The following is a 24,401-nucleotide window of genomic DNA, read 5'->3' as shown; positions in this document are numbered from 1 at the left end:
CACTCCAGTGTGTCCTGGGTCTTCCCTGGGGCCTCCTCCCGGTGAGACATGCCTGGAACACCTCCCTAGGGAGGCGTCCAGGAGGCATCCAATAAAGATGCCCGAGCCACCTCAGCTGACTCCTCTCGATGTGGAGGAGCAGCGACTCTACTCTGAGCTCCTCTCAGGTGACAGAGCTCCTCACCCTATCTCTAAGGGAGCGCCCTGCCATGCTGCGGAGGAAACTCATTTCAGCTGCTTGTATCCGGGACCTTGTTCTTTCGGTCATGACCCAAAGTTCATGACCATAGGTGAGGGTAGGAACGTAGATTGATCGGTAAATTGAGAGCTTCGCCTTTTGGCTTAGCTCCTTCTTCACCACGACGGACCAGTACAGCGACCACATTACTGTAGCCGCTGGACCGATCCGCCTGTCAATCTCACGCTCCCTCCTTCCCTCACTTGTGAACAGGATCCCAAGATACTTAAACTCCTCCACTTGAGGCAGGAACTCTCCCCCAACCTGAATGGTCGAGAACGATGGCCTCGGATTGGAGGTGCTGACTCTCTTTCCAGCTGCTTCACACTCGGCTGCGAACTGCCCCAGTGCATGTTGAAGGTCCTTCCTCGAGGGAGCCAACAAGACAACATCATCTGCGAAAAGCAGAGATGAAATCTGTGGGCTCCCGAACCGAACCCCCTGCGGCCTCTGGCTGCGCCTAGAAATTCTGTCCATAAAAATGATGAACAGAACCAGTGACAAAGGGCAGCCCTGCCAGAGTCCAACATGCACCGGGAACAGGTCCGACTTACTGCCGGCAATGCGGACCAAGCTCCTGCTCTGGTTGTACAGGGACTGTACAGCCCTCAACAGAGGGCCTCCAACCCCGTACCTCCCACAGAATGACACGAGGGACACGGTTGAATGCCTTCTCCAAGTTCACAAAACACATGTGGACTGGTTTGGCAAACTCTCATGAACCCTCAAGCACCCTGTGGAGAGTATAGAGCTGGACCAATGTTCCACGGCCAGAACGAAAACTGCATTGTTCCTCCTGAATCTGAGGTTCAACTATCAGCTGGATTCTCCTCTCCAGTACCCTGGAATAGACTTTCCCAGGGAGGCTGAGGAGTGTGATCCCCTGATAGTTGGACACACCCTCCGGTCCCCCTTTTTAAAAAGAGGGACCACCACCCCAGTCTGCCAATCAAGAGGCAGGCGTGTCAACCAAGAAAGACCTACAACATCCAGAGACTTGAGGTACTCAGGGCGGATCTCATCCACCCCCAGTGCTTTGCCACTGAGGTGCTTGCAAACTACCTCAGTGACTTCAGTGTTGGTGATGGATGAATCGACCTCCAAGTCCCCAGTCTCTGCTTCCTCTACAGAAGATATGACAGTGGGATTGAGGAGATCCTCGAAGTATTCCTTCCACTGCCCGACAATATCCCCAGTGGAGGTCAACAGCTCCCCACCTCCACTGTAAACAGTGTTGACAGAAAGCTGCTTCCCCTTCCTGAGGCGCTGAACGGTTTGCCAGAATTTTCTCAAGGCCGACCGGTAGTCCTCCTCCATGGCCTCCCCGAACTCCTCCCACACCCAGGAGTCCCATGAGCCAACCAGGCCTGATAGGACTCCTTCTTTAACTTGACGGCATCCCTTATTTCCGGTGTCCACCACCGGGTTCGGGCATTGTGGCATAGTTAGTACATAATAACTACAACGATAATTGCGCTTCATTTTCTGCAATAATAAACATCAAACAATCAGTTCTTATAGTTAATAAAACACTCATTCAAGATTCTAGATTACTTTATTTTTTCCCATACACAGAAAACAACAGTTAAACCTTTTTTCAATCCATGTTAAATCTCTTGTGAAATTCGCAAATAGTTAAGAGACCCACTCAGTCTGCGATCAGTGTACACTGCCTCATCACCTCAACCATCACATCATCTGCTGCCACAGGATCCACATTTCCTATCTGCCATCCATGTAGTTGATTCCACACCATACCTCAATGTTGCGGTGACAGGACGCTGCCAAGTACACAAAGTACCTGTAGTATTATGTGAAAAAAATCACAGGTGTGCTTCCTCTGCATCCTAGAGGGATGAGAAAGTAAGCTAAGATTAGCTAGCTTACGCTCTTTTTAGCTAGCTAGTAAGTTAGTTCGTTTACTAATGTGGCGCTAGCAAGGTAACACCACAATAAACCTAACGTTACCACACCGGTAAACTTACTGGTGTGACATTAGCCAGCCGATTGACTCGCTAGTTAGTGTGTGGCATTACACTACATGAATTCGCTGTGGCAGTACGGCAACATGAGTAAGCTACCTAGCCAGTGAGCTGGTTGGCTAATGACACGCTAGCAGGTTTACAATTGTGGCACGCAAGTAAGTTAGCATGATTGACCTGGAATTTTGATGAGGACATTAGCCAGTGAACTATGATGCTGGCTAGGGCAGACTGTATTCTGGACATAATGATCTTTCAATCAGTCGAGCCTTTCCAGCTCAGCAACTAACGTTACCGTTAAATTACCTGCTGTTAATGGGGTGCACCACGGTCTACGTCTTTCAATGAAAGCATGGCCACTTCCAACACTTCCCTCTTGCAGCAGAGCATCTGGTAGGTGCAGAATAAAGTGATGTAGGGAAGATCCCCCCAGAAGAAGCCCACGTTCGCCTCCTGACAACAAATACACTCTGACGGGGTGGGCATTTCCCTGCAGTTGCCACACCATGCTGTGTTGCCCACTCTCTCAGCACCTGCAGAAACCATCAGCTGCTCTTCCTCCAAAACAAACCGTGACTGTGTTTGAGGTGTTTGTCTCCTCAGTAGCTCGAAGGCGTATGCCATCGGGTGTGATGGCATCGTTTCAAAATTCCACTCAATTTTGTCCTCTTCCATTCTTTCTTCGTACTGCCAAGCTAGCTACGTATCCAACCTGATCCAGCCAACCAACCTCGTGACGTAGCTAATGATGCAAGAAAAACATGGCGGCGCACTATTGCTGAAGCAGTTGATCAGCACGAACAAAAACCTCTTCTAATTTTATGTAAAATCACTTTCCATCTTAAAAAAATCACAGACGTATTCCCACACACTTAATTCTGTGTGAAATAAGTCAGAATTGGTATGTTTCATGTCCTCTTTAAGAAAAAGAATGACCACACAGACAAACTCTGTATCAGTTGTGTGTGACTGAAATTAGCAACACACACTTAGTCAAAGATAAGATAAGATAAGATAAGATAAGATATTACTTTATTAGTCCCACAGTGGGGAAATTTTCCTGTATTACAGCGGATAGCAAAGTGGATAGCCAAAAATAGAGGGCATCAGTAGAAAGGACATTAAATATCAAATAAACAATATAAACAAGGAATATTGAAAAATATGAACAACAGGTACTGATATTGCACATTGGAAGATAGTGCTCCTGACTGGAGTATTGATATTGCACATAGGAATAATCAATCAATCGTACTTATTTTCCTTTGCAGAAAAAGAACTCTTCTGTAGCCTGACAGCTTGAGTGAGCAGGAAGAGGCAGAGTTTGGTCATCTTTTAACTTGTTCAGCAGATGTTTTTCTTGTAGCTAAACTGTAGATATTGCATTTGCAACTGGTGCTTGTACCACAAAGCCAGATTAAGGGTTAGCCAGTTACCAGTTTGACTTAACACAGATATTCAGGTGTTTTAAAGCTGGCTCATTTGTAACCAAAATTGGCCACTATGGTAACTAAATCAGAGTGTCACATCCAATCTGATCACTGGAAAAATTGAGTCATTACTCAAAAAGAATCCTGACAGGGACAAAAGTAATGAGTTTGCAACAATGTCACAAGTGATAAAGAGCAAAAGATATTATTATTATTATAGAAAATGGAGGGACATTACCAAACTCAATACTGTTTATATGAATGACTGATTAGAATTATGAATGATTTTTAAGTAGATAAGCAATTACTTAATAATAATGAGTAGATTAATTTTCTTTCTGGCAGTGTATGTAAATACTTTCACATCCTCATTTCACAACTGCAGCTCAGGTTAGCCCACTGCAATTTTGTGATAATAATTGAAAATAAAAAGTGTACCAGCTGTTGTTTTTTATTAGAAAATAAAAGCACTGAGAATCCAGCACACAGTCACTGTAGTTACGGGTTTAAAAAGAAAGAAAAGGAACTCAATCCATAATAATACAACGCGAGTCACATTTATCCACATAACGGCTCATGTTTCACTCACTCTTTACACAGCTTGTGTAGACAGCTGGATTGACTAAAATACAAGTGTCTCTCTTCATCAGCTACACATGAGACTCAAAAGCAGCTGAAACACACTGTTACTTTTAGGAGTGGAATATTGGTTTCTACAGTTTCTACAGCTTTGTGTTCTATCCAGTCTTATGTGACTATATTTAGATGTATTTATTACACCTCACTCAGTATCACTGTTGACTACCCAAATAACCAAATTTCACCACAGTAATTCCCATTTCATCATAATTAATACTTCACTTATGGTTTTGATGGTGAACTCCAACTCTTTCACGTGCATGCACTCATAACTGGATTAGAAAACCCAGAGTTATCTTAGCCAGTTGATAACCAGTTATCCAGCACCACCAACATTCATCTGAGTGAAGCCAGGTGTCCCAAAGAGAACCAAGTTAAACTTGCAACATGATACAGGCCATGGTGACCCAGAGTACCTCTAGGTGTGGTTTCAACAATCCCATGTCATTCTGATAGCTGTGCATTCTGCTCGTGCCAAACGTATGTACAAAAAATGGGTTTTTCCTGATACAGATACAAAATGTGGAGACAGATTTTTTTTTTAATTGACTTCACACAGTCTTTCCAAAAATGCGTAGCACTTGGTCTGCAGTTGCTTAATGACTGCTTACACTGAATAAGTACAGTCTCTTTTTTTCCACTGCTGATGTATGTTGAAAGAGGATTCAGGGTAAGAGTGGAGCACTTCTCTCCTCGAGCCAATCTGGAGATTAACTTTAGGTCACTGAACTCTTTAAAATCTACAGCTTCATCATAGGAGCGTATGTGTTTCTGTGTACTTTATTTCTCTTTGGAGTCATTTGTTAGTCTGTGCATCTTTTTAAACTGCTCCCACATATTAGAGAGGATGACCAGCATATGTTTTTAATAACTTTACTTTCATGATGTGTTAATAAACCTGACTGGGTAGACGTGTTGTTTGCATTTCTGTTGCTGCAGCAAGATGACAGATCTCCAGCCACTGGACCATCCTCTTTCTCAAGCCCTGTTTTTGGACTGAAGCCCCGTTCAGGTGAGCGAAAAGAGTCGGTCAGATTCCTGAGATACTAGGTCCACAGGTTGATTCACTGCTTATGCTTAACAGAGTTTGTTTTTACTCTTCACATCATTCTGATACAAGGTACTTCATATGTTGGTTGCTCATAAAAATACACAGTCTGTTGCAGTTTTTCCAAAGACTGTACAGTATTATGAGTACATATAATGTTGGTAGTTCCAGTTAGATTGGAACCACCAATCATGTCAGTGCCTTGCTGTATTTGCTGAAATGACCTGACTGGTGTCTGTAATTTATAACATTTAGACATGATCTAGAGTGACATTTTTATTTAAGCAGCAGGGTGTCACTGAATACCCTAGTGAAAATACACTAAATATTAGTATACTAAGCATACTTAAGTATACTGGCATCCAGAATATTAAAGTATGCTAAATTGAAGCGAATTTTGAACTTAATAGTATTTAAGTTGCACAAAAGTCCAACTTAAGTTGTATTAAGTATACTTGACTGTGCTGAAATGGTACTATTTCAAGTATACTTAAGATACTTCAAATATACTAATTATTTTATATTTGCTCATGCTATTCATCAGTTTAAAGTACAGTTGAAATAGATTTATAACATAATCTAAGTTTTTTTGATTGTGCATAAAATCTAATAGTAATAGATTACAAAGACATCTACATTGGGACACTAGTGCATTTTTACATTAAATGTACAAGTACAACTATATCAGTATATTTCTATTTTATTTGAGCATTTACAGTAAACTTTAAATGTAACTTAATAATCCAAAAATATGTGGCTACTTGTGTATTTTTACAAACTTCTTGAGCATTTTCAATACACTTCAAGTGCACTTTAAAAATAAGGATAAACAGGATGTACTGTACATATATGTCCTCAGAAATATTTAATGCATATTAATGCCTGCCTGTCCTTAAAACATTTGGCACCTCTTGGTGTCTGATCCTTGGAAAATATTGGTCACTTGCTATTTTTCCTGTCATTCTGGATGTTGTTCTTAAGATGATAATAACACAAGCTTTTTAAGTTTATGTATGAGGTAGGCCTTGTATGTACATGCTTTTGTGTATTTAAGATAAGACAAGACTTTATTAATCCCACACCAGGGAAATTAAGTCATTACAGCATGCAAGTATTAAAAAAGCAGTTAAAAGCATTAAAAAAAACAGTGGCACAGAAGGGTCAAGATAAAAAGTATACAGGTTTTAGAAAAATACATATACGTATGTACAGATTCTAAAAATACTAAATGACACGAAAGCTCCCATATTATGAAAAACCTACTTTTTCTGGGATTTGGGGTGTTAGTTGTTTTTTTTTTTTTTCTGTTGTCTCTGGTGCTACCATACGCATACAAAGTATGAAATAAGACCATCCGTGCTTTTTTGAGTGAGTGAGTGAGTGAGTGAGTGAGTGAGTGAGTGAGTGAGTGAGTGAGTGAGTGAGTGAGTGAGTGAGTGAGAATAGTACTCCCTGATCAAATTCAGGGAGTACTATTACGCAACAAGCCCAGACCTTTGCATGCTCCCACCTACCAACCACCACCCCCTACTCCTCTCCCAGGTGTCTCTCCACCCACCAGATACAGTGCCACCTTCTGACAGATCTGCCACTTCGCTATCAAAAGCACCGTGTTAGGATTCATCATGTCGAGCCGCCACACCCAGTATTCTGTTGTTGGCTGTAAATACGAGCACAAATTGTTCCATGGGCTCCCAGCCGCAGAGGACAGAAGAGCGTCGTGAATTGAATTTTTGCAGGCAATGTCCCCACTACAGTTGGCAAAAACCTGTTGGCGTGTGCTAACCACTTTGAGGCTGACTGCTTCTCCAACCTCGGTCAGTACGAGGCAGGATTAGCCGAGAGACTTTCTCTAAAGGAGGGCTCACTTCCAGCTTTGCGCGGAATAAGTGTAGAGGAGGGACATGTAAGTATACAAATAATTAGCTGTATGTTTCTTTTGTAGATTAGCGCAAACTCTTGCGTGTTGTAGCGTGTGTGTTTTTCCATTGAGAACAATGTAAGGCTAACTGCTAGCTTCGAGGCTACGACTTCAGCCATCAAACGTTAGCTCACTGCTACCATAGCTTTTGGTACATCACATCATGTTTCTGATCTTGCAAATGATTTAATACATGTTCCCGGGAGATGCCAGCATTCACAAATATTAAGCTGTGTTCATTTTGCAGTTTTACACGAACTAAGCAAGAAGTGTTTTGCCACATAGCACAAGCTAACACTAACCCCTAGCTTCTAGTTACATACATACACAGACACTCCGCAGAGTCTAAGCTTCGGGAATTTGAGAAAATAATGCATTTGGAAATGTTTTCTAAACTGGAGTATGTTAGAAAAGCCCAGGGCAAAACAAGTGTATGGTTGAGGCTGCTACATCCCAGCACAATTTACACTCCAAGCGTTTTTTTTCTCTGGAGTTTATTTATGAGTGATGCTTTTTTATGCTGCATGCAGCTGTTGGCATAGCTATACATGTAAGATTAAGTTGATGTCACTTCTCTCTTTTTATATAGGCCAATGCATCATTACAGTTGCGTGCTGTTGATCAAGTGTAACAGTGAGCTGTTGCAGCCTTTAGTGCTTGAATTTACACTGTAACAGTGCTGTCACGTTTTACTCCTAAGTATGCCCTGTTATAAAAATATATTTTTGTTACAGCTATCCAGGCTACTGTGTCCTGCAAGGACTACTGTTGTTATACACTGCATTTCAGCGAGAATGCTGATAGAGGACAAGCCACCACATCATCAGGGGATCCTCTTTTCAAACTGAGCTTTCCAAAGTTGACTTCACAAATCTTCTGGCCAAGGAAGCTCTAGCACCAGCTCACAAAACTCATAAAGGCTAGATACCTGTAACAACTGAGAAAATTGAACATTATGTTATTCAACAGATTCTATAATGTCAACATCTGTATTCACATTTTTTCTAAGATGGATTCACTTGTACTGTATTTCCATGTACAAATATTCATGACTGCGGTCAATAAATATTTATTGTATATCTGTAAAATGTTTCATGTGAATAAATGTGTAATATACAGTATTTGCTAAGGAAAAACTTGGCTATATGTTTAAGAAAAAATATGACTGACTTTATTTAGTTTATTATGGTGTATGAACAGTGAAGTTGGTTATTATAGATGAAACTCACTGCTCTGTGCCTCATAGCTGTAAAGGACCGTAGGCAACCCTGTCAGTATAATTTAGGCTAACAGGTTCGAACATGCATGGAGGCCTTTCATCCAGCTGCTGCAGCTGTCTTGTAACCTGTTATGCATAACATAAGGTGAGTATCTGCAGTGGCATGTTATCTGCAATCATACACTGCAATCATACTGTGAGTGCAGGTAAAGATACTGTGACCTGTGGCTCCTCCTGGTAGTGTATGTCCTCAGGCTCTGACTGCATTGTTGCACAATTTCCACATGTGCACTGATACAGTCAAATAAAAAAAATGACAATTCATACATGTATAAAGCTAAAGAAATAAGAAACATTGCATACGAGCATTTTCTACCAATAACAGCACCCACATTTTACATTTGAATGTGTGTGCTCTAGCTAGCTTCTTTGTCTCAGCCTGAGGTGAATGGTCAGTAATGCTGGTCAGCAGTGTCGTCTGTGTACTCTGCCCATTCATGTGTAAATGACAAGGAGCGCTGAAGCTATCAGAGCAGTTAGACCGTCAATGTCTCAGCAACCCAGTGATTGCTAGAAACCCCTCCTCTTTATGTAAACAACCAGGACCTTTGGACTCTGCTTTCATATGATACCAGGCTTGTGTGCTTTGCGTGACATCAGCAGACACACTTAAGTGGACATATGCTATTTCCTATATAATTTCTTGGGGTATGAATTATTTTCGTTTGGGTGCCAATGCCTGGTAGAGGCTTTTAGCAGAGTTTCACCTCATCATTCTGGTATGCTACAAGTTAGGATTGGTGCTTCCTAATGTGAGCATTGACCATCTGAACTGCGGGCCTCTCACGCTGCCCCCTGTACAGGCCGTGCTCGTACTGAAGAGAAAAAAAAATAGGGAGATGTTTTTAGACTAACCTTTCAATAGCATCCTGCTGAATTCTCTGAGGTTCTGTAAGAGCATCCCCTCCTTCAGGATCCGATTCAGGTTCAAACATGTACGGCTGAACTATTGAAGAACTCTGTCGGTCTGTTTACTGCCGCCATGTCCGCTACTTTCACACACGTAGTGGTAGGTGAGTCTACGCTCTGTCCCTCTCAGAGCTTCCACAACCCCAGCTGACCACTGTTGAGAAAACTGCAGATGCCACCAACTGTTTTTAACAGTGTCCTACACCTAAGCAGGTGTAGATGACTGTACAGGATATCTATGTTGTTTGTCCAGTCTGGTTTGTGGTTAAGGTGAACACCCAAGTATTTGTACATGTCCATAGTCTCAATGTCAAAACGCTAGATGCTGACAGGTGTAATCCGTGTTGTCGCATGTTGTGAGGGGGATGGAGGGGCTGTGGAGAAGTAACAGCGTCAGATCTGGGGTAGAATCAAATCTGTTTAAAAACATATTCAGTTTAGTTGGCCATTCCAAGTCTCCAGATTCTAGGCCCTTCCTGCTGTCACTGCCTCTTCCTTATCTCTCTTTTCAACTCCATCTGCACTATCCTCAGCTCATCTTTGTCCCCTGATCTTAAGACCCTCTTCTTCTCATGCAATAGGGCTTTCATTTTTGGGGACACCCAGGGTTTGTTGTATGGGAAGCACCGTACCTTCCTGGTAGGCACAGTGTGGAACCATCATAGTGTTTTTCACACATAAGTTAATGTAGTCTGTGATGCAGGTTGTTAAACTGGCAATGTCCTCCCAGTGTGGAGTGCACAACACTTCCCAGTCAGTGGTTTCAAAGCAGTCCCTCAGTGCCATACTGGACTCCTCTGACCATCTTCTCACATACCTTATGGTTGGTGGATGTTTATTCACCAAAGGTATGTATGCATGGAGGGAGCAGATGAACCAGATTGTAATTGGAACGGCCCAGCGGGGGGAGGGGTGATGAACTGTAAGCACCCTTAGTGTTTGCATTCAAGTCCAGTGTTGTATTGTTTCTACTGTGGCATTTAACATACTGGGTGAGGGTAGACAGAGTGAAAGAAAAGCGTGATTGAAGTCTGCAGAGATGAGGAGAAGGGCCTGGGGGTGCTATGTCTGCAGATGTGAGACCACAGTTTGCAGAAGCTTGCATGCTGCTGCTGCATCAGCCAACGGGGGGATGTACACCGTTATTGCGATGACATGCTTCCGTCTTCCACGGAAGACAATATGGCTGAATGCTAACAGCTAACTTCTCAATGTCTCTCGTGCAGCTCTGCTCTTTCAAACTGATGTGCCCTGAGTTCCTCTTAACGCTCTCCTTTCACTCTCTGAAAATTGTCCAGCATAATGCGCGAATCTGGTGTGATTTCAGTTAACCGGGTTTAAGTGCAACACATGATGTTACAGTCCTGGTACTCCCTCTGCAGTCTGGTAGCGCTGTTAGCTCTTCCATCTTATTTGGGAGAGATCTCACATTCCCCATAGACAGTATGGATAGTTTGTACTGTATTTTCTTCTCACAGCACTTCCTGGGATGAAGTCCTCATCCCCTTCTCCTTGATGATGGTTCTGGGGTTATTTGCCTCTGCTGCCATGTGACTGTCAGTCAATCCTGGATCAGGGCTAGTTTAACAGAAGCTAACCCAGAATTGCTGCAGAATATCGGCAACATTAATCCAAATTAGCACAAATTAAATCAGCAGTCGTGTTAAATGCAGCTTCATGCTCACTGCCTGTCTACTGTTTGTTGAATCATAGTGAACTTTAGTCCCATCCAGTCTTTGTTTCCTAACTGTTACCAGTGTTTGAAATGTTGCTGACTACTAATGAAGCTAACATGATTCTAACAGTTGATGTCGAGGTGATGTGTAATGTGAAACGTCACTAATCTTTATTTTGTTTTTGTGTTATGTGTTGTCATGTGTTGGTATCCCTGTTTTTCATATTTTCCTTTTCCGATATGTGTTTTTTTCTGTTTTTTCTGCTCCCTCTTTCATTTTTTCTGTCACTGATCTGATGCTTGACATTTGATGTTAAAATCATGAACTCATCTAATCTGGACTGCCTGCATGTGTTCCTCTTGGATCAATACTTACCTTCCTTTGACTATCCTGTTTTTATTTCCTGCCAACCAATTTATTCGGAATTTTCTCTTGGTGATGTTGGTGTTTTGGGGCTGTGTTTTTTTTTTTTTTTCATGGAATGAATTTGCTGTATTTGATTCATCATGGTGCCACCGTCCTGCACTATACACCACACCCACTTCTCTGACCTCTCCCACCTTCTGGTTGTAGCCCTGCCCACACTGCCCTGCTCGCCCCCTCCTTTCTGTCTTGAGCCCTCCCTCCTCTCACAGGCCTCGCTCCTTGACAGAGATACATCTAGTAGCCATGATGACGACGGCATGCACGACCATGGTAGGCCCTACCTCTTCGAAATAACCAGCCCCGGATGCTGCAGAGTCAGATTACACATACAACTACACTTTGTCTGATGATAGTTTGTTTTTCAGACTTCTCCCTCAAGGGGTTGTTTTATCTTTAAAGCAAACACAATATAGGCATAGCTGATATTATCAGAGGATTCTAGCTTTATCATATTAGTATTGGTGTATACAGTATATGAGCAAATTAGTTACAAGAAATTGCAGGAGATAAATGTCAAAGATACTGTATGTTTGAGGTGATTTAGAGTTTGTCCATCAGTGAGCAATGACATATCTTATTACACAATTATTTAATATAAACACATTAAAGGGATCCTTATCAAAATGTTTGTTAATGCTATTTGTTTGTTGTAGACTGAGACTTAGACTGTTACTTTATTGATCCCAATTTCGGAAATTATTCCATTGCAGCAGCAGTTTAAACATATAGACAAACACAAAATAGATACAACAAAGAAGAATGGGGATGAGAGCAATTCTTACAATATAACTAAGTATATAAACACAGAATAATAGCAATTGTTAAAAAAATAAAATCTATAAACAAGAATAACAGCAATGGCTAAATATATAACTAAGTATAACTAAATATGATTATATCATATGTATTGTAATATATAATACATATTATATAATGTTATAATGATATAATAAAAATCCAATATAACTGAGTAAGTATATAAACAAGTATTTACAGCAGTTCCTAAGAGACAGAGTGAGTCAGTGCTATAAACTATATACCAGAAAAAATATATGTGCAAGTTGCAGATGTTAAATAAATGTAAACAATAAACAGTATGTGCAATATTGCACTAGTTCAGATAATAAGTAACACTGAAATATTGGGGATTGTGAGGTTGATAGATTAACTGTTTAAATTACTATTGTACAGTGTGATGGCTCGTTGCAAGAATGATTTCCTGAAATGTGACAAAACAAATAGCAGATTTTTTTGTACTTTCAAATATCAATATCAGTCTCAAAAATCCAGTATCACTTGATCACAAGTAGCCTATTTTAAGATTTGAGAATAACATAACTGTTTATTTTTCAGTTGTATAATTTTAATGACTTTGTCATGTTAACTCCTGTATAATACTTTAATAATCATATAGAGACTTAAAGAGTACCTGGTAGCTTACATATCTTTATAGTGATTGGTTTTGGTCCATGTGTTTATGTTTTACTTCCACTCTTTTTCATGTCAAATTATTGATTAGGGTTGAGTGTCATCTGTTCCCATGGTGACGCACCAGCAGTGTGTGGATGCTGTTACAGCAGTAACAACAAGCTTGAAAACGTAGGGTCACCTGAGGTCCGAAATTATCTAAATTCAGCACTGTAAAAAATAGTTAAAAAAATATAAATATATTGCAACTTGCAATAGAGCAATACATTTGTAGTAATAGTATTAATGATCAATATCACTAGTATGAAGCATCAGTGTATTAGCATTGAGACTACAGTAACTTAGTTGAACTTGTGCCCATATGTTCAGTCCACCATCACTCATTAGTGCCACATTAGACCAAAAAGTGACAAAGCAAAATTCATCTAAATGTCCTGCTGGTGAGCTAACCAGTAATATGCTAGCTAGCCAGAAACATAATACTCATGTATACTACAGTAGAGACAATAGCTCCTCCATCTAGCTGGGCAACTAATTCAGTGACTAACCGGACAAAAAGTTACAGTTTATTCAAGAGACATACATCTCCTGCGGTCTCATAGCTAGTAAACTAATAGTAAACTAATCCTACGTTATGTAGCAGTTTATACTCCAACAGATGAGGTTAAATTAAACTGGATAGTGTGGTAAAGCTAATGTTAAAGCTATTTCCATTTTGCGTTCTCAAACTTTTTGTTTCTTTTAAGGTCAGCACTGTCTGATGACAGCTTGCCATTGGTCAATGAGAAAAATTCATGTGTCAAAGATCACCAAAGTTTAACTCCACTCAAAAGATCTGTGTGGATTAATTTTGCCCCTGTGAGCAAATCAACAGATCGCTGCAATTCCCTTGAGATCAACTGAATTTGCTCAGAATTTTTGTTGTTATAAATGCTGGTCAGATTGGTCCATTATAGTTTGTGCAAAAATGTTAGCATGAAGCCCACCACAACTCATGGTACAGCTTCAGATGGCACTCCGCTGCATTTAAAAATCCCCTTCAAAATAAAAGCACAGAATTTTTTTTCTTAACATTTTTTCCTTTTTGCCCAGGCAAAGGCCCACAACCCACCGAAAATGGGTCCGTGACCCACCAGTTGAGAAACACTGGGTTAGAAGGCCCCTCACCTGGACCTGCCTGAAGATTCTGAGCCTCTTTTGCCTCAAGGAGAGGACTTACTGTGATTCTGCATCTGATAAATAATAATCAGTTAATAACCACATCAAACCTCCACAATATGACAACCAAACATCACAAGTTAATACAGTACGGCCAACTAAAGCAGGGCATAGTGCTTACTCTGCTGTGATGTGCTATACTCTAGTTTATCAGCACCAATAAGACCGAATAAGGCAAACAGCAAAACAGCCTATAAACGCACAACTGTATGAGCATCAAATCAAGAGCGGACAACACCAGGCTGTCAACAAGGCATCCAGTCCTCATCAACACGGGTTAAAGTTGCCACAGATGAGCACAATCATTTATCTGTGCAAACACACTAATGTGAGGGTCATGTATCAACAACATCTTTCAGTTTACCTTTTACCATGAGTGAAATTTGATATTGTGCCACCATGCTTTAATGGTGATTTCAAGAATAGCGTGCACACTGGTACCTGCTTGTTGAACTGGCTGCGGTGTCTATAATTCTTTTTATTTTTTTAATTTGGTTTTAATTGTCTCTGACATCTTCTCTGGTTAGTTCTAGTGAGGCGATGGAGAAGAGGGCCATTGTGTATTTATAACTGATAATCAGTGGAATACACTGGAAGCAAAATCTCTTCATACAAGTGAAATTTATTGTTTGTTTGGACACTAAAAATAACATAAAAACAAGGATCTCTATTTCTTTAATACAATGGAAGTCAAAGAGCAAGCAAGCACAACAGAGTCTCCCAGTTCTCCCATGGACACAGATTCGCCACTGGTCCTGATTAACTGAAATAAACCAATTTCAGTGTGCTCCATAACATCTCCCCACGTGTTTAACCTCACTGTGGGTATTATCTGTGTCGGGCACAGCCCAGAGCTACCCTGGAATAAAAAACCTGTTGTGGAGGGTTTTTAAAAAAAACAACAAAAAAAAAAACAGTCTTTTATAAAGATACTAATAACATAAGATAGAAAATTCATTGGATGGAAAATTACATGCATTGCTATTCATCGCAGGTGTCAGAGCAGCTAGGTGTGGGCAGGTGTGGTTTGTTGTACTTTTTTTTTTATGTTGTGTTGCAGGTGTTTGATCCATGAATCGACCAATAAATTTCCTGGTTCAATTAGAATTGGTATTTAAAAAGTCCTCTTCATCATGCTGTTCACATTTTGACATTGTGAGACCAAGACAACACCTAACAATTGATCAACAGTACCTCGCCATTGCGAGGCTTCAAGCAGGATGTCAGAGGGAAGTGGCCACTGAGCTTAGAGCAGGCATGTCCAAACTATTGCACAAAGGGCCAAGTGGCTGAAGGTTTTCTTTCCAACCAAGCAGCAGCACACCAGACTTGACTCATTTCATCAGCTGATCTCAGTCTTCAGACAGCTGATTGGTCAGACTGCATCCTCTTGATTGGTTGGAGGAAAAACCTGCAGCCGCACGGCCCTTTGTGGAATAGTTTTGACATGGCTGTCTTAGAGTGTCACAGAGTGTCATCAGCAGGTTGCAACAGAGTTACAGAGAGACTGGAAGAGTCACAAAAAGGCATAGAAGTGGACATCCTTTGGCCACATCCCCTGGTTCAATTAGAATTGGTATTTAAAAAGTCCTCTTCATCATGCTGTTCACATTTTGACATCGTGAGACCAAGACAACACCTAACAATTGATCAACAGTACCTCGCCATTGCGAGGCTTCAAGCAGGATGTCAGAGGGAAGTGGCCACTGAGCTTAGAGCAGGCATGTCCAAACTATTCCACAAAGGGCCAAGTGGCTGAAGGTTTTCTTTCCAACCAAGCAGCAGCACACCAGACTTGACTCATTTCATCAGCTGATCTCAGTCTTCAGACAGCTGATTGGTCAGACTGCATCCTCTTGATTGGTTGGAGGAAAAACCTGCAGCTGCACGGCCCTTTGTGGAATAGTTTGGACATGGCTGTCTTAGAGTGTCACAGAGTGTCATCAGCAGGTTGCAACAGAGTTACAGAGAGACTGGAAGAGTCACAAAAAGGCATAGAAGTGGACATCCTTTGGCCACATCCCACACTGATGACCAGTGCCCTGTGGAACCGGATGATGAATGCCACTCAACTCCAGACACATTTAAGGGAGGTTAGAGGCACCCAAGTGTCACATCAGACCATTTGAAACCGTTTACATCAGCGTGCTATGCGTGCTAGATGTACTGCACCTGACCACACCACCAGACATAGGTGTTATAATCTTGTTTGGGCCAGGACGCATTTACGCTGGATGAGGGACCAGTGGGCCTCAGTGCTGTTCTCTGATGAAAGTTGATTCACGTTGAGCAGAAATGATGGCCGCCAACGATGTTGAAGATGTCAAGGAGAGTGCTATGCATCAGACACTGTTGTCACCAGATGAGCCTTTGGTGGTGGTGGTGGTGGTGGTGGTGGTTGGCAGGTGTGTCTAGTCACAGTGACAAGCCCATACGACCTGAATAACATCATTAATCCAGTCATTGTGTCCCTGCATGAACAACACAGACCTAAGACGACAATGCTCCCGCTCATCGAGGTCACATCATTAGGGAACGGCTGCTGGAGACTGGGGTACCTCAAATGGAGTGGCCTGCACTTTTTCCTGACCTGAATCCCATAGAAAACCTATGGGATCAGCTGAGTCACTGTGTAGAGGCTCGTAATTCTGTACCCCAGAACCTCAATGACCTGAGGGCCGCCCTTCAAGAAGAGTGAAATGCCATGCCTCAGCAAACAATATGTTGACTTGTGAACAGCATGAGACGTCGTTGTCACGTAATTGATGTGCAAGGGCACATGACAAGTTATTGAGACATTGACATTTTTTGTTGTGGTAAACCCACCACTGTTGTTGGCTTTTGTTTCAATAAATTGTTTGAGATGAGGAGGTCAGCATTGCATGCTTCTACTTAAATGCCCTACTTTCATGATATAATATCACTGTAGCGTGATCTTTTGACATTTTCCATAAATTACACCCGAATAAAAAGTTTAAATGTCTATGATATGAAAATTATTGTAATATTTAAAGACAAGAAAAAAAACTTGAAAAAGATCCTTTATTAATAAATGTGTGTACAGCATTTTTTGTTCATATAAAAATAGTTTTTAACTTAAAGTGCTTCTGCTTTCTGTCTCTCATAGAATAAAAGTAGCCAGTCATGCATGTGCAAAAAAACTGGCATGAATTGTCTTTGGCAGTGAATGATTTAACCATGTACAATTTCAAAACAAAAACAATGCAGCAGTCAGTAGCAGTCATTCTGTAAAATACTTAAAGAACTATTTCATCAGATGACCACATCCATGGTCAGTTTATGCACTGGCAGGTTTAACAGTCTGTTTGGTGGTCACCACAGCTGTTGCAGTTGAACTGCAGTGACAGAACACTGCTACACGCCTCACTCGACCAAGCACACAGCTAGCGAGGCCTGTTTTCAAACCTGTATGTGAAGCAAGGTTTAAAGTGTGTGCAAAACATGTTATGTGTGGGAACAGTCCAGCCTTTCTCATCTGTGTTTAATGAGAGAAATACCATAATGATTGTTGTTATTCTTAACGTTGAGCTCCCATTTTAGCATTGTATACTTACTTTACTATCCTCTGAAATCCATCATTGTCAATCACAGAAAACAGCCCTTAGTCTTTGGCTATGTAATCACTGATCTTCATCTGTTATTGGGAAGCAGGGCTCCAAATGCTTTTTCTCACAATATGTTGTTGTTGTGGTTTGAGCTTCTCTGGGTGACAATGTGCCAAATGGCTTCTCATGTCTGATGTTTTTCCCATAATGTAGTTGACCTTCCTCCAGCAGTATTTGTAAATTGTTTTGTGTTTGTCAGTTTCCTTTTCGCCATTGTCAGCTGTCAGGAAAACCGAAATGCTGCCACACATCAGCTCTAAAAATCAATGGAGCATCTGCAATCTCTTTTTTGTCATGGGCACGTTCATCCATCATTTTCTAGTTGGGTTTAGTTTGTGGCAGTGCTTGACATGCATGCAAAAGATAACTGTCTGAGTTCTTGACAACTATGATTGCACCCTCTGCTGTTCAAACAAAAACAATACAATTTTCAAAGAGGAGATATTGTGATATATTGTTACATTACCACTAACATCTCTTCCTAACTGAAAGCTATGTGAACAAAACAACATCAGATTGTTTCAGTTTTTCCCAATCAGTATGTCCAAACTTGGTCTGTGAGCAGTCTAAGCAACTCTTCATTGGTTTGTCTGGTTACATTTTGTAAAGTTTCATGCACTTGCCTCATCTCCATCCATTTCAAATTGGTCAAAATGGGTCAAAAATCGACACTGACATCCTTGATGTTTCTACTTCCCCTCCAGTCAGCAGTCAACATGGACAATGAGACTAATTTACAAGGTTGAGAAGCAGCACATCTTACATGATCCACAGCACCCTTTTTATGAGAACAACCTCAAAAAGGACAAGGTTTGGAAGGACATTGGAGAGCTGTCAGGAGCTACCAGTAACCTGTTCACCAACTATATAGAAACATAGTAGTCCTGCTGGTACAAACTGTGAACTGATTGCGTCTATTTTTAACTTAAATGTTCCTCAGTGTGGGCTGCACGGTGGCGCAGCAGGTAGTGCGCATGCCTCACAGCAAGAAGGTCACGGGTTCGATTCCCAGGTCGGGCCCCTCTGTGTGAAGTTTGGATGTTCTTCCCGGGCTTGCGTGGGTTCTCCCCGGGTACTCCAGCTTCCTCCCACAGACCAAAAACATGCTCATCAGGTTGATTGGTGACTCTAAATTGCCCCTAGGTGTGAATGGTTGTGAGCTTGTGTGCTGCGATCGGCTGGCGACCGGTCCAGGGTGTACCCCGCCTCCCGCCCGTTGACAGCCGAGATAGGCTCCAGCCCCCCCGCGACCCCGAAAGGGATAAGCGGCATAGAAAATGGATGGATGGATGGTTCCTCAGTGTCACCCTACTGCTCATTTATTTAAATCATGCCTTGCTGAAAGGCACCAATAACACATGGTAGTTTTTGAAGGAGTATTACACTGTAAAATTTGAAGACGTCTTGCAAAGCAAACTTATGGACGAAGCACAGTTTGTAGGGTCCTTCCCTTCTTTGTGGATCACAGAAATTATTGCTTCTGACCATGTTTTAGGAGGATCCCTCTCCCTGAGGGCATAGTTAAACACCCTCTGAAGAAGAGGTGTGATCTCCTTTCCAAAACACTGATTTATTATTTTTCAAATTTTTATGACCTGTCTGATTTCCTCTTCTGTAACTGGCTCTACCATTGCTCTTGACTCTTCCTCATTTAATTTTGCTAAGTTAATTTTCCCAAGTAATGTTCTAATTCTATCTGTCTTACCTTCTACCACTGGTGACTCATAAAGCACCTTGTAATAATTAGAAAAGACCTCTGCTATCTCTTTTGGGTGGGAGACCATTTTATTAGAGGAGGGGCTAACCACTCTGGCAACCATCCGGTTTGCTTGCGCCTTCTGTAACTGAAAAGCTAGCAGCCGGCTGGCTCTGTTTCCATAGTACTTCTGATTTGCAAATCTTAGTGTGCCCTCAGCTTTGTATGTCAGAAGATCATTTAATTTCCATCTGTATTGATCAAGGGCTTTCAGGATGGTGCCTTTATTTTCTAAATCTATTTGTTTTTTCTCTTGTTTCTTCAATTTCACACACCCGGAGGGCGTTTTTATTGTTGCTGTCAACCAGGCCAACATGAAGACTGTGCTTCCGAACTTTTCCCAGCATGTGGATTTTGCTACTAGAGGGGAGAATACACTGGACTTGGTTTACACAAACATCAAGAAGGCATTCAGAGCAGCCCCCCGCCCCCACCTTGGCTCCTCAGACCACCTCTCTGTTATGCTAATTCCTGCATACCAGCCCTTGCTCACCAGAGAAAAGCCTGCTGTGAAAAAGGTGAGAGTGTGGCCTGAGGGAGCCATGTCTGCACTGCAAGACTGTTTTGAGCGCACCGAATGGAGCATGTTCAGAGAGGCTGCAACAGGCAATCAACACACCAATGTGGGAGAGTATGCTGCATCTGTCTCAGGCTGCTTACAGTGGTGCATGGAGGGGGCTACAGTCACCAAGACCATTATTACACGGGCCAACCAGAAACCTTGGATGACTAAGGAGGTGCGTGAAAGACTGACAGAGCGCAATGCTGCGTTCAAATCTGGTGATGCGACGGCACTCAGATCAGCGAGGGCAAATCTGAACCATGCCATCAGAGTAGCAAAGCACGCCCACAGTCAGAAGGTCCGAGGCTTCTTTCAGGACCCCAGCAACACCAGACAACTGTGGCAGGGCATTCAGACTGTCACTGACTACCAAAGTCACACCCACACCCTGTCAGGATGACACCAGCTTCCTCAATGAGCTAAATAACTTCTTCGGAAGGTTTGAAGCTCTGAACAACAACCCTGCGAGGAAAGCTACCCCCCACCCCGACGAACAGGCACTCAGACTCGAAACCACTGCAGTGCAGAGAGCCCTGAGGAAGGTCAACGCACGGGAAGCTGCAGGCCCTGACAACATTCCAGGACGGCTGATCAAGGAATGTGCAGACCAGCTGGCCCACGTGCTCACAGACATCTTCAACACCTCACTGAATCAGGCTGTCGTCCCCCCGTGCTTCAAGTCAGCCACAATAATTCCAGTGCCCAGGAAACCAGCCATCACATGCCTAAATGACTTCCGTCCCGTTGCACTCACATCCACCATCATGAAGTGCTTCGAGAGGGTGGTTAAGGACCACATCATCTCCATACTCCCTCCATCATTCGACCCGTTCCAGTTCGCATACCAGCCAAACCGCTCCACTGACGATGCCATCTCCACTGCTCTCCACCTGAGCCTGGAGCACCTGGAGGAGAAGAACACCCACGTACGGATGCTGTTCCTGGATATCAGCTCAGCATTCAATACGATCATCCCCCAGGACCTGGTATGCAAATTGGAGCCCCTGGGTTTCAAAACCTCCCTGTGCAACTGGCTGCTGGACTTCCTCACCGACAGAACCCAGTCTGTCCGAGTGGATAACAACACATCCAGTGTCATCTCCCTGAACACCGGCTCCCCCCAGGGATGTGTTCTGAGCCCTCTGCTGTTCACCCGGATGACCCACGACTGTCGCCCCAGGTGACAGCAGCAACCACATCCTGAAGTACGCGGACGACACAACAGTTGTAGGCCTCATTCAGGACAACAACGAACTGGCTTACAGGGAAGAAGTGCAACATCTTGTGGACTGGTGCAAGGTGAACAACCTGGCCCTGAATGTCGACAAAACTAAGGAGATCATCGTGGACTTCAGGAGATCCAGACCCAGCCACACACCCCTCCGCATCAATGACACAGCCGTGGAAGTCGTGAGCACAACCAAGTACCTGGGGGTACATATCACCGACAACCTCGGCTGGTCACTCCACACTTCCTCCCTGGTGAAGAAGGCACAGCAGCGCCTGCACTTCCTGCGGCGGATGAGAAGAGCCTCCCTCCCCCCTCCCATCCTGACCACCTTCTACAGAGGGACCATCGAGAACCTGCTGACCAGCTGCATCTCCATCTGGTCTGGGAGCTGCAGGGCCTCAGACTGGAAGTCTCTGCAGAGAGTGGTGAGGACAGTGGAAAAGATCATAGGGACCCCGCTCCCCACCATCCAGGACATAGCAGATAGCCGCTGCCTATCCAGAGCCCACCGGATCCTCTCTGACCCCACCCACCCCCAGCATGGACTGTTCTCCCGCCTGGAAGGTTCCGCAGCATCCACAGCAGAACAGCCACTCAGAAACAGTTACGTCCCCCTGGCCATCAGACTGCTAAATGCCAAATAACCCCCCACCCCACCCCCCGCCGCACACACACCCACCGACCCCACGGACAATATCGGAATATATCTTTCTGATGGACAAATATTTCTCAGTGCACTTTTTCATTATGGACAATATTTCTGTTATGGACAATATTTCTGTGCAATATAATTATAGACAATATTTCTGTGCAATATAATTATGGAGGGATGGTATTTAATCACCTCTTATTTGTGCAATAACCCCCCCAGCTGCTCTAATGTTCCTGTTTCCACAGTTTACATACTGGTTTTTCTGTTTTTCTGGTTATTCTGTTTTTGCTGCATTTGCTTCATTGCTTTGTTCTGTTTTTGTTTCCACAGTTTACATACTGGTTATTCTGTTTTTGCGCTACACTGTTTACACTGTTTATATACTGGTTATTCTGTTTTGCACTATTTATTTATTCTGCTCTCCTGTTTATCTATTCACTCTCTATTGCACTCATTATTATTTAGCTCTTGTTTTTTTTTGTTATATAGACTATATTTTTAATTTCCATCTCTGTTGTAATCCGGAAGCCAAGCAACGACATTTCGTTGCCAAAATCTCACTGCTGTGTTTTTTGTGCAATGACAATAAAGGAAGTGTAGTGTGTAGGGGAACTACCTTAATTTGATGTTGCGTTCGTTGATAAAATGATGGGGCACCACCTTCCTCAGCTAAGAAGGACTGCAGAAATTAACTGCTATAACGCTGATAAAATACTAACAAATGAACTAACAGTAAACCAGTCTGATAATCTGAAGCGTAAACTCTGGATGCAGGGATCGTATATATTCAGCTCAAAAGGACACCGTTTAACCAGGACTTAAATAAAAATCTCATTTATTAAGCAGAATTATGGATAATGAATGATATATCATGAATAGTACGACAGAAGATATGAGGTGATATGACAGAACACAAAAGAAACTTATGGCACCGCAATGACAAACAAGTTTGGCGATAGTGAGAAGTAGTTGTAAGGGGATAATGGGGACGCAAACGTAAAGTTAAGGGATTAAACGAGCAGTTGAGAGAATTTGGATAAATTAGCAGTATCTTAACCTCACGGACCAACTCTTATTCAAACCCGCTGAGCATGCCTACTGGTTTGATGGTGTCCCGTTGTGCTCTGCTCCGAACTAACTCGAAGATGCCCAGATGGTCGTCCGTGGCTCGATCTGCTCAGTGGTCTGGTGAAGGCCAAGCGCACCAAGGTGACGAGCTGATGTTGGACGGTGAAGTCTCTGGAACTGGTTCTTCGGTGTCTGTTACAGATGAAGGACGGCTCCGGATGGTCGTTAGTCGGACTAAGGATCAACAGCTGGCTGCAGGGTTTTGGTTCGGTTGAGTCCGTGAAGAATTATTTTAGACTGATAGTAACAAAATTGATAGTCTCTTCGATGGCCGATCGAAGAGGGTCTACAAAATTATTATTATTTGACTAAAATTTATAGACTAAAACAAAAACGTGTGGCTTAGAAAAAAGAAGGTTTATGGCAAACTATAGAAACACGTCTTCGGAAAATTAAATTACGCTACTCAGTATGGCTTTTGAGTAGCTGGAAGACGGGAAAACTTAAAGAGCAAAACGACTGTACAAGACTAAGACAACTAAGAAGTCAAACAAAACTAAACATAACGTAACATAACTTAAGACAAGATTGAGTAACGCGCACTAAACTAGAACATAACTTGACAAGACAGAGTAACGCGCACTGAATTCATGCTGCGGCTGCAGACATTTAAATCTCGCTCCAGGGGCGTGTCTAATGGGCAGGCCGTCAAACATGTGAGACGCTTAGTGACCTTAGTCGCCTCAAGGAGCTGAACTAATCAATGATTCATACGAGGGGCTCATCTGCTTCTCACTATGGTCAATCACATATAATTTCAATGACAAATTTTCAATGACATTTCAACATTGTTCACAGCATGCATTAGACACTTCCTATGGTTGGGTGACAACATTAAAGATAATCATGGTAACAATTTCATCCTATATGTATGATGACTCACAGTATAACTAACACAAAAATAAAGATAAAGAAATAAAGAAAGGCAGACTATATTTGCCAAAATGATTATCACAATTACGGTTACTCATCGATAAATGTGTCAAGTCAAGCATATTCAATCTGACGGTTAGGAACCTCTGGATGGCAGTATGGTTTTATGGTGACAATTCAGACAAACTTTTATAAAACTGTTAAAATCACAACTTTGTCATACTTCAGGTCAGAGATACTGGGCAAACACCAATATTATGCGTACAATGAGTCCTGTAGGGTGGAAACATCAAAAGTTAAGTTTAACATAGAAGTTTGGTTATCCTGGAGTATTGAGAAAAAGCACACAAGCATGCACCAGTTGCTTCAATGAATGTCC

At 42.4% G+C, this 24,401-nt stretch overlaps 1 protein-coding gene across 12 annotated transcripts in view; it reads left to right on the top strand.

Annotated features, from left to right (window-relative positions):
• The window catches only part of lrch1 (leucine-rich repeats and calponin homology (CH) domain containing 1), a 222,005-nt gene that overhangs the window by 166,222 nt on the left and 31,382 nt on the right, over nt 1-24,401 (top strand). For 7 of the 12 annotated variants that reach the window (XM_070975847.1, XM_070975845.1, XM_070975841.1 and 4 more), the window contains 2 exons: nt 5,229-5,301; nt 11,696-11,818. In XM_070975847.1, the coding sequence (XP_070831948.1) occupies nt 5,229-5,301; nt 11,696-11,818 (196 nt within the window). Of the gene's footprint in view, nt 1-5,228; nt 5,302-11,695; nt 11,819-14,068; nt 14,379-24,401 lie in introns of those variants that run through there. The other 5 variants (XM_070975848.1, XM_070975846.1, XM_070975843.1 and 2 more) reach the window with 2 other exon arrangements.

Source organism: Chaetodon trifascialis, chromosome 12, assembly GCF_039877785.1.
Source record: "Chaetodon trifascialis isolate fChaTrf1 chromosome 12, fChaTrf1.hap1, whole genome shotgun sequence".
Taxonomy (NCBI): Eukaryota; Metazoa; Chordata; class Actinopteri; order Chaetodontiformes; family Chaetodontidae; genus Chaetodon; species Chaetodon trifascialis.
This window is presented reverse-complemented; position numbering and strand designations above follow the sequence as displayed.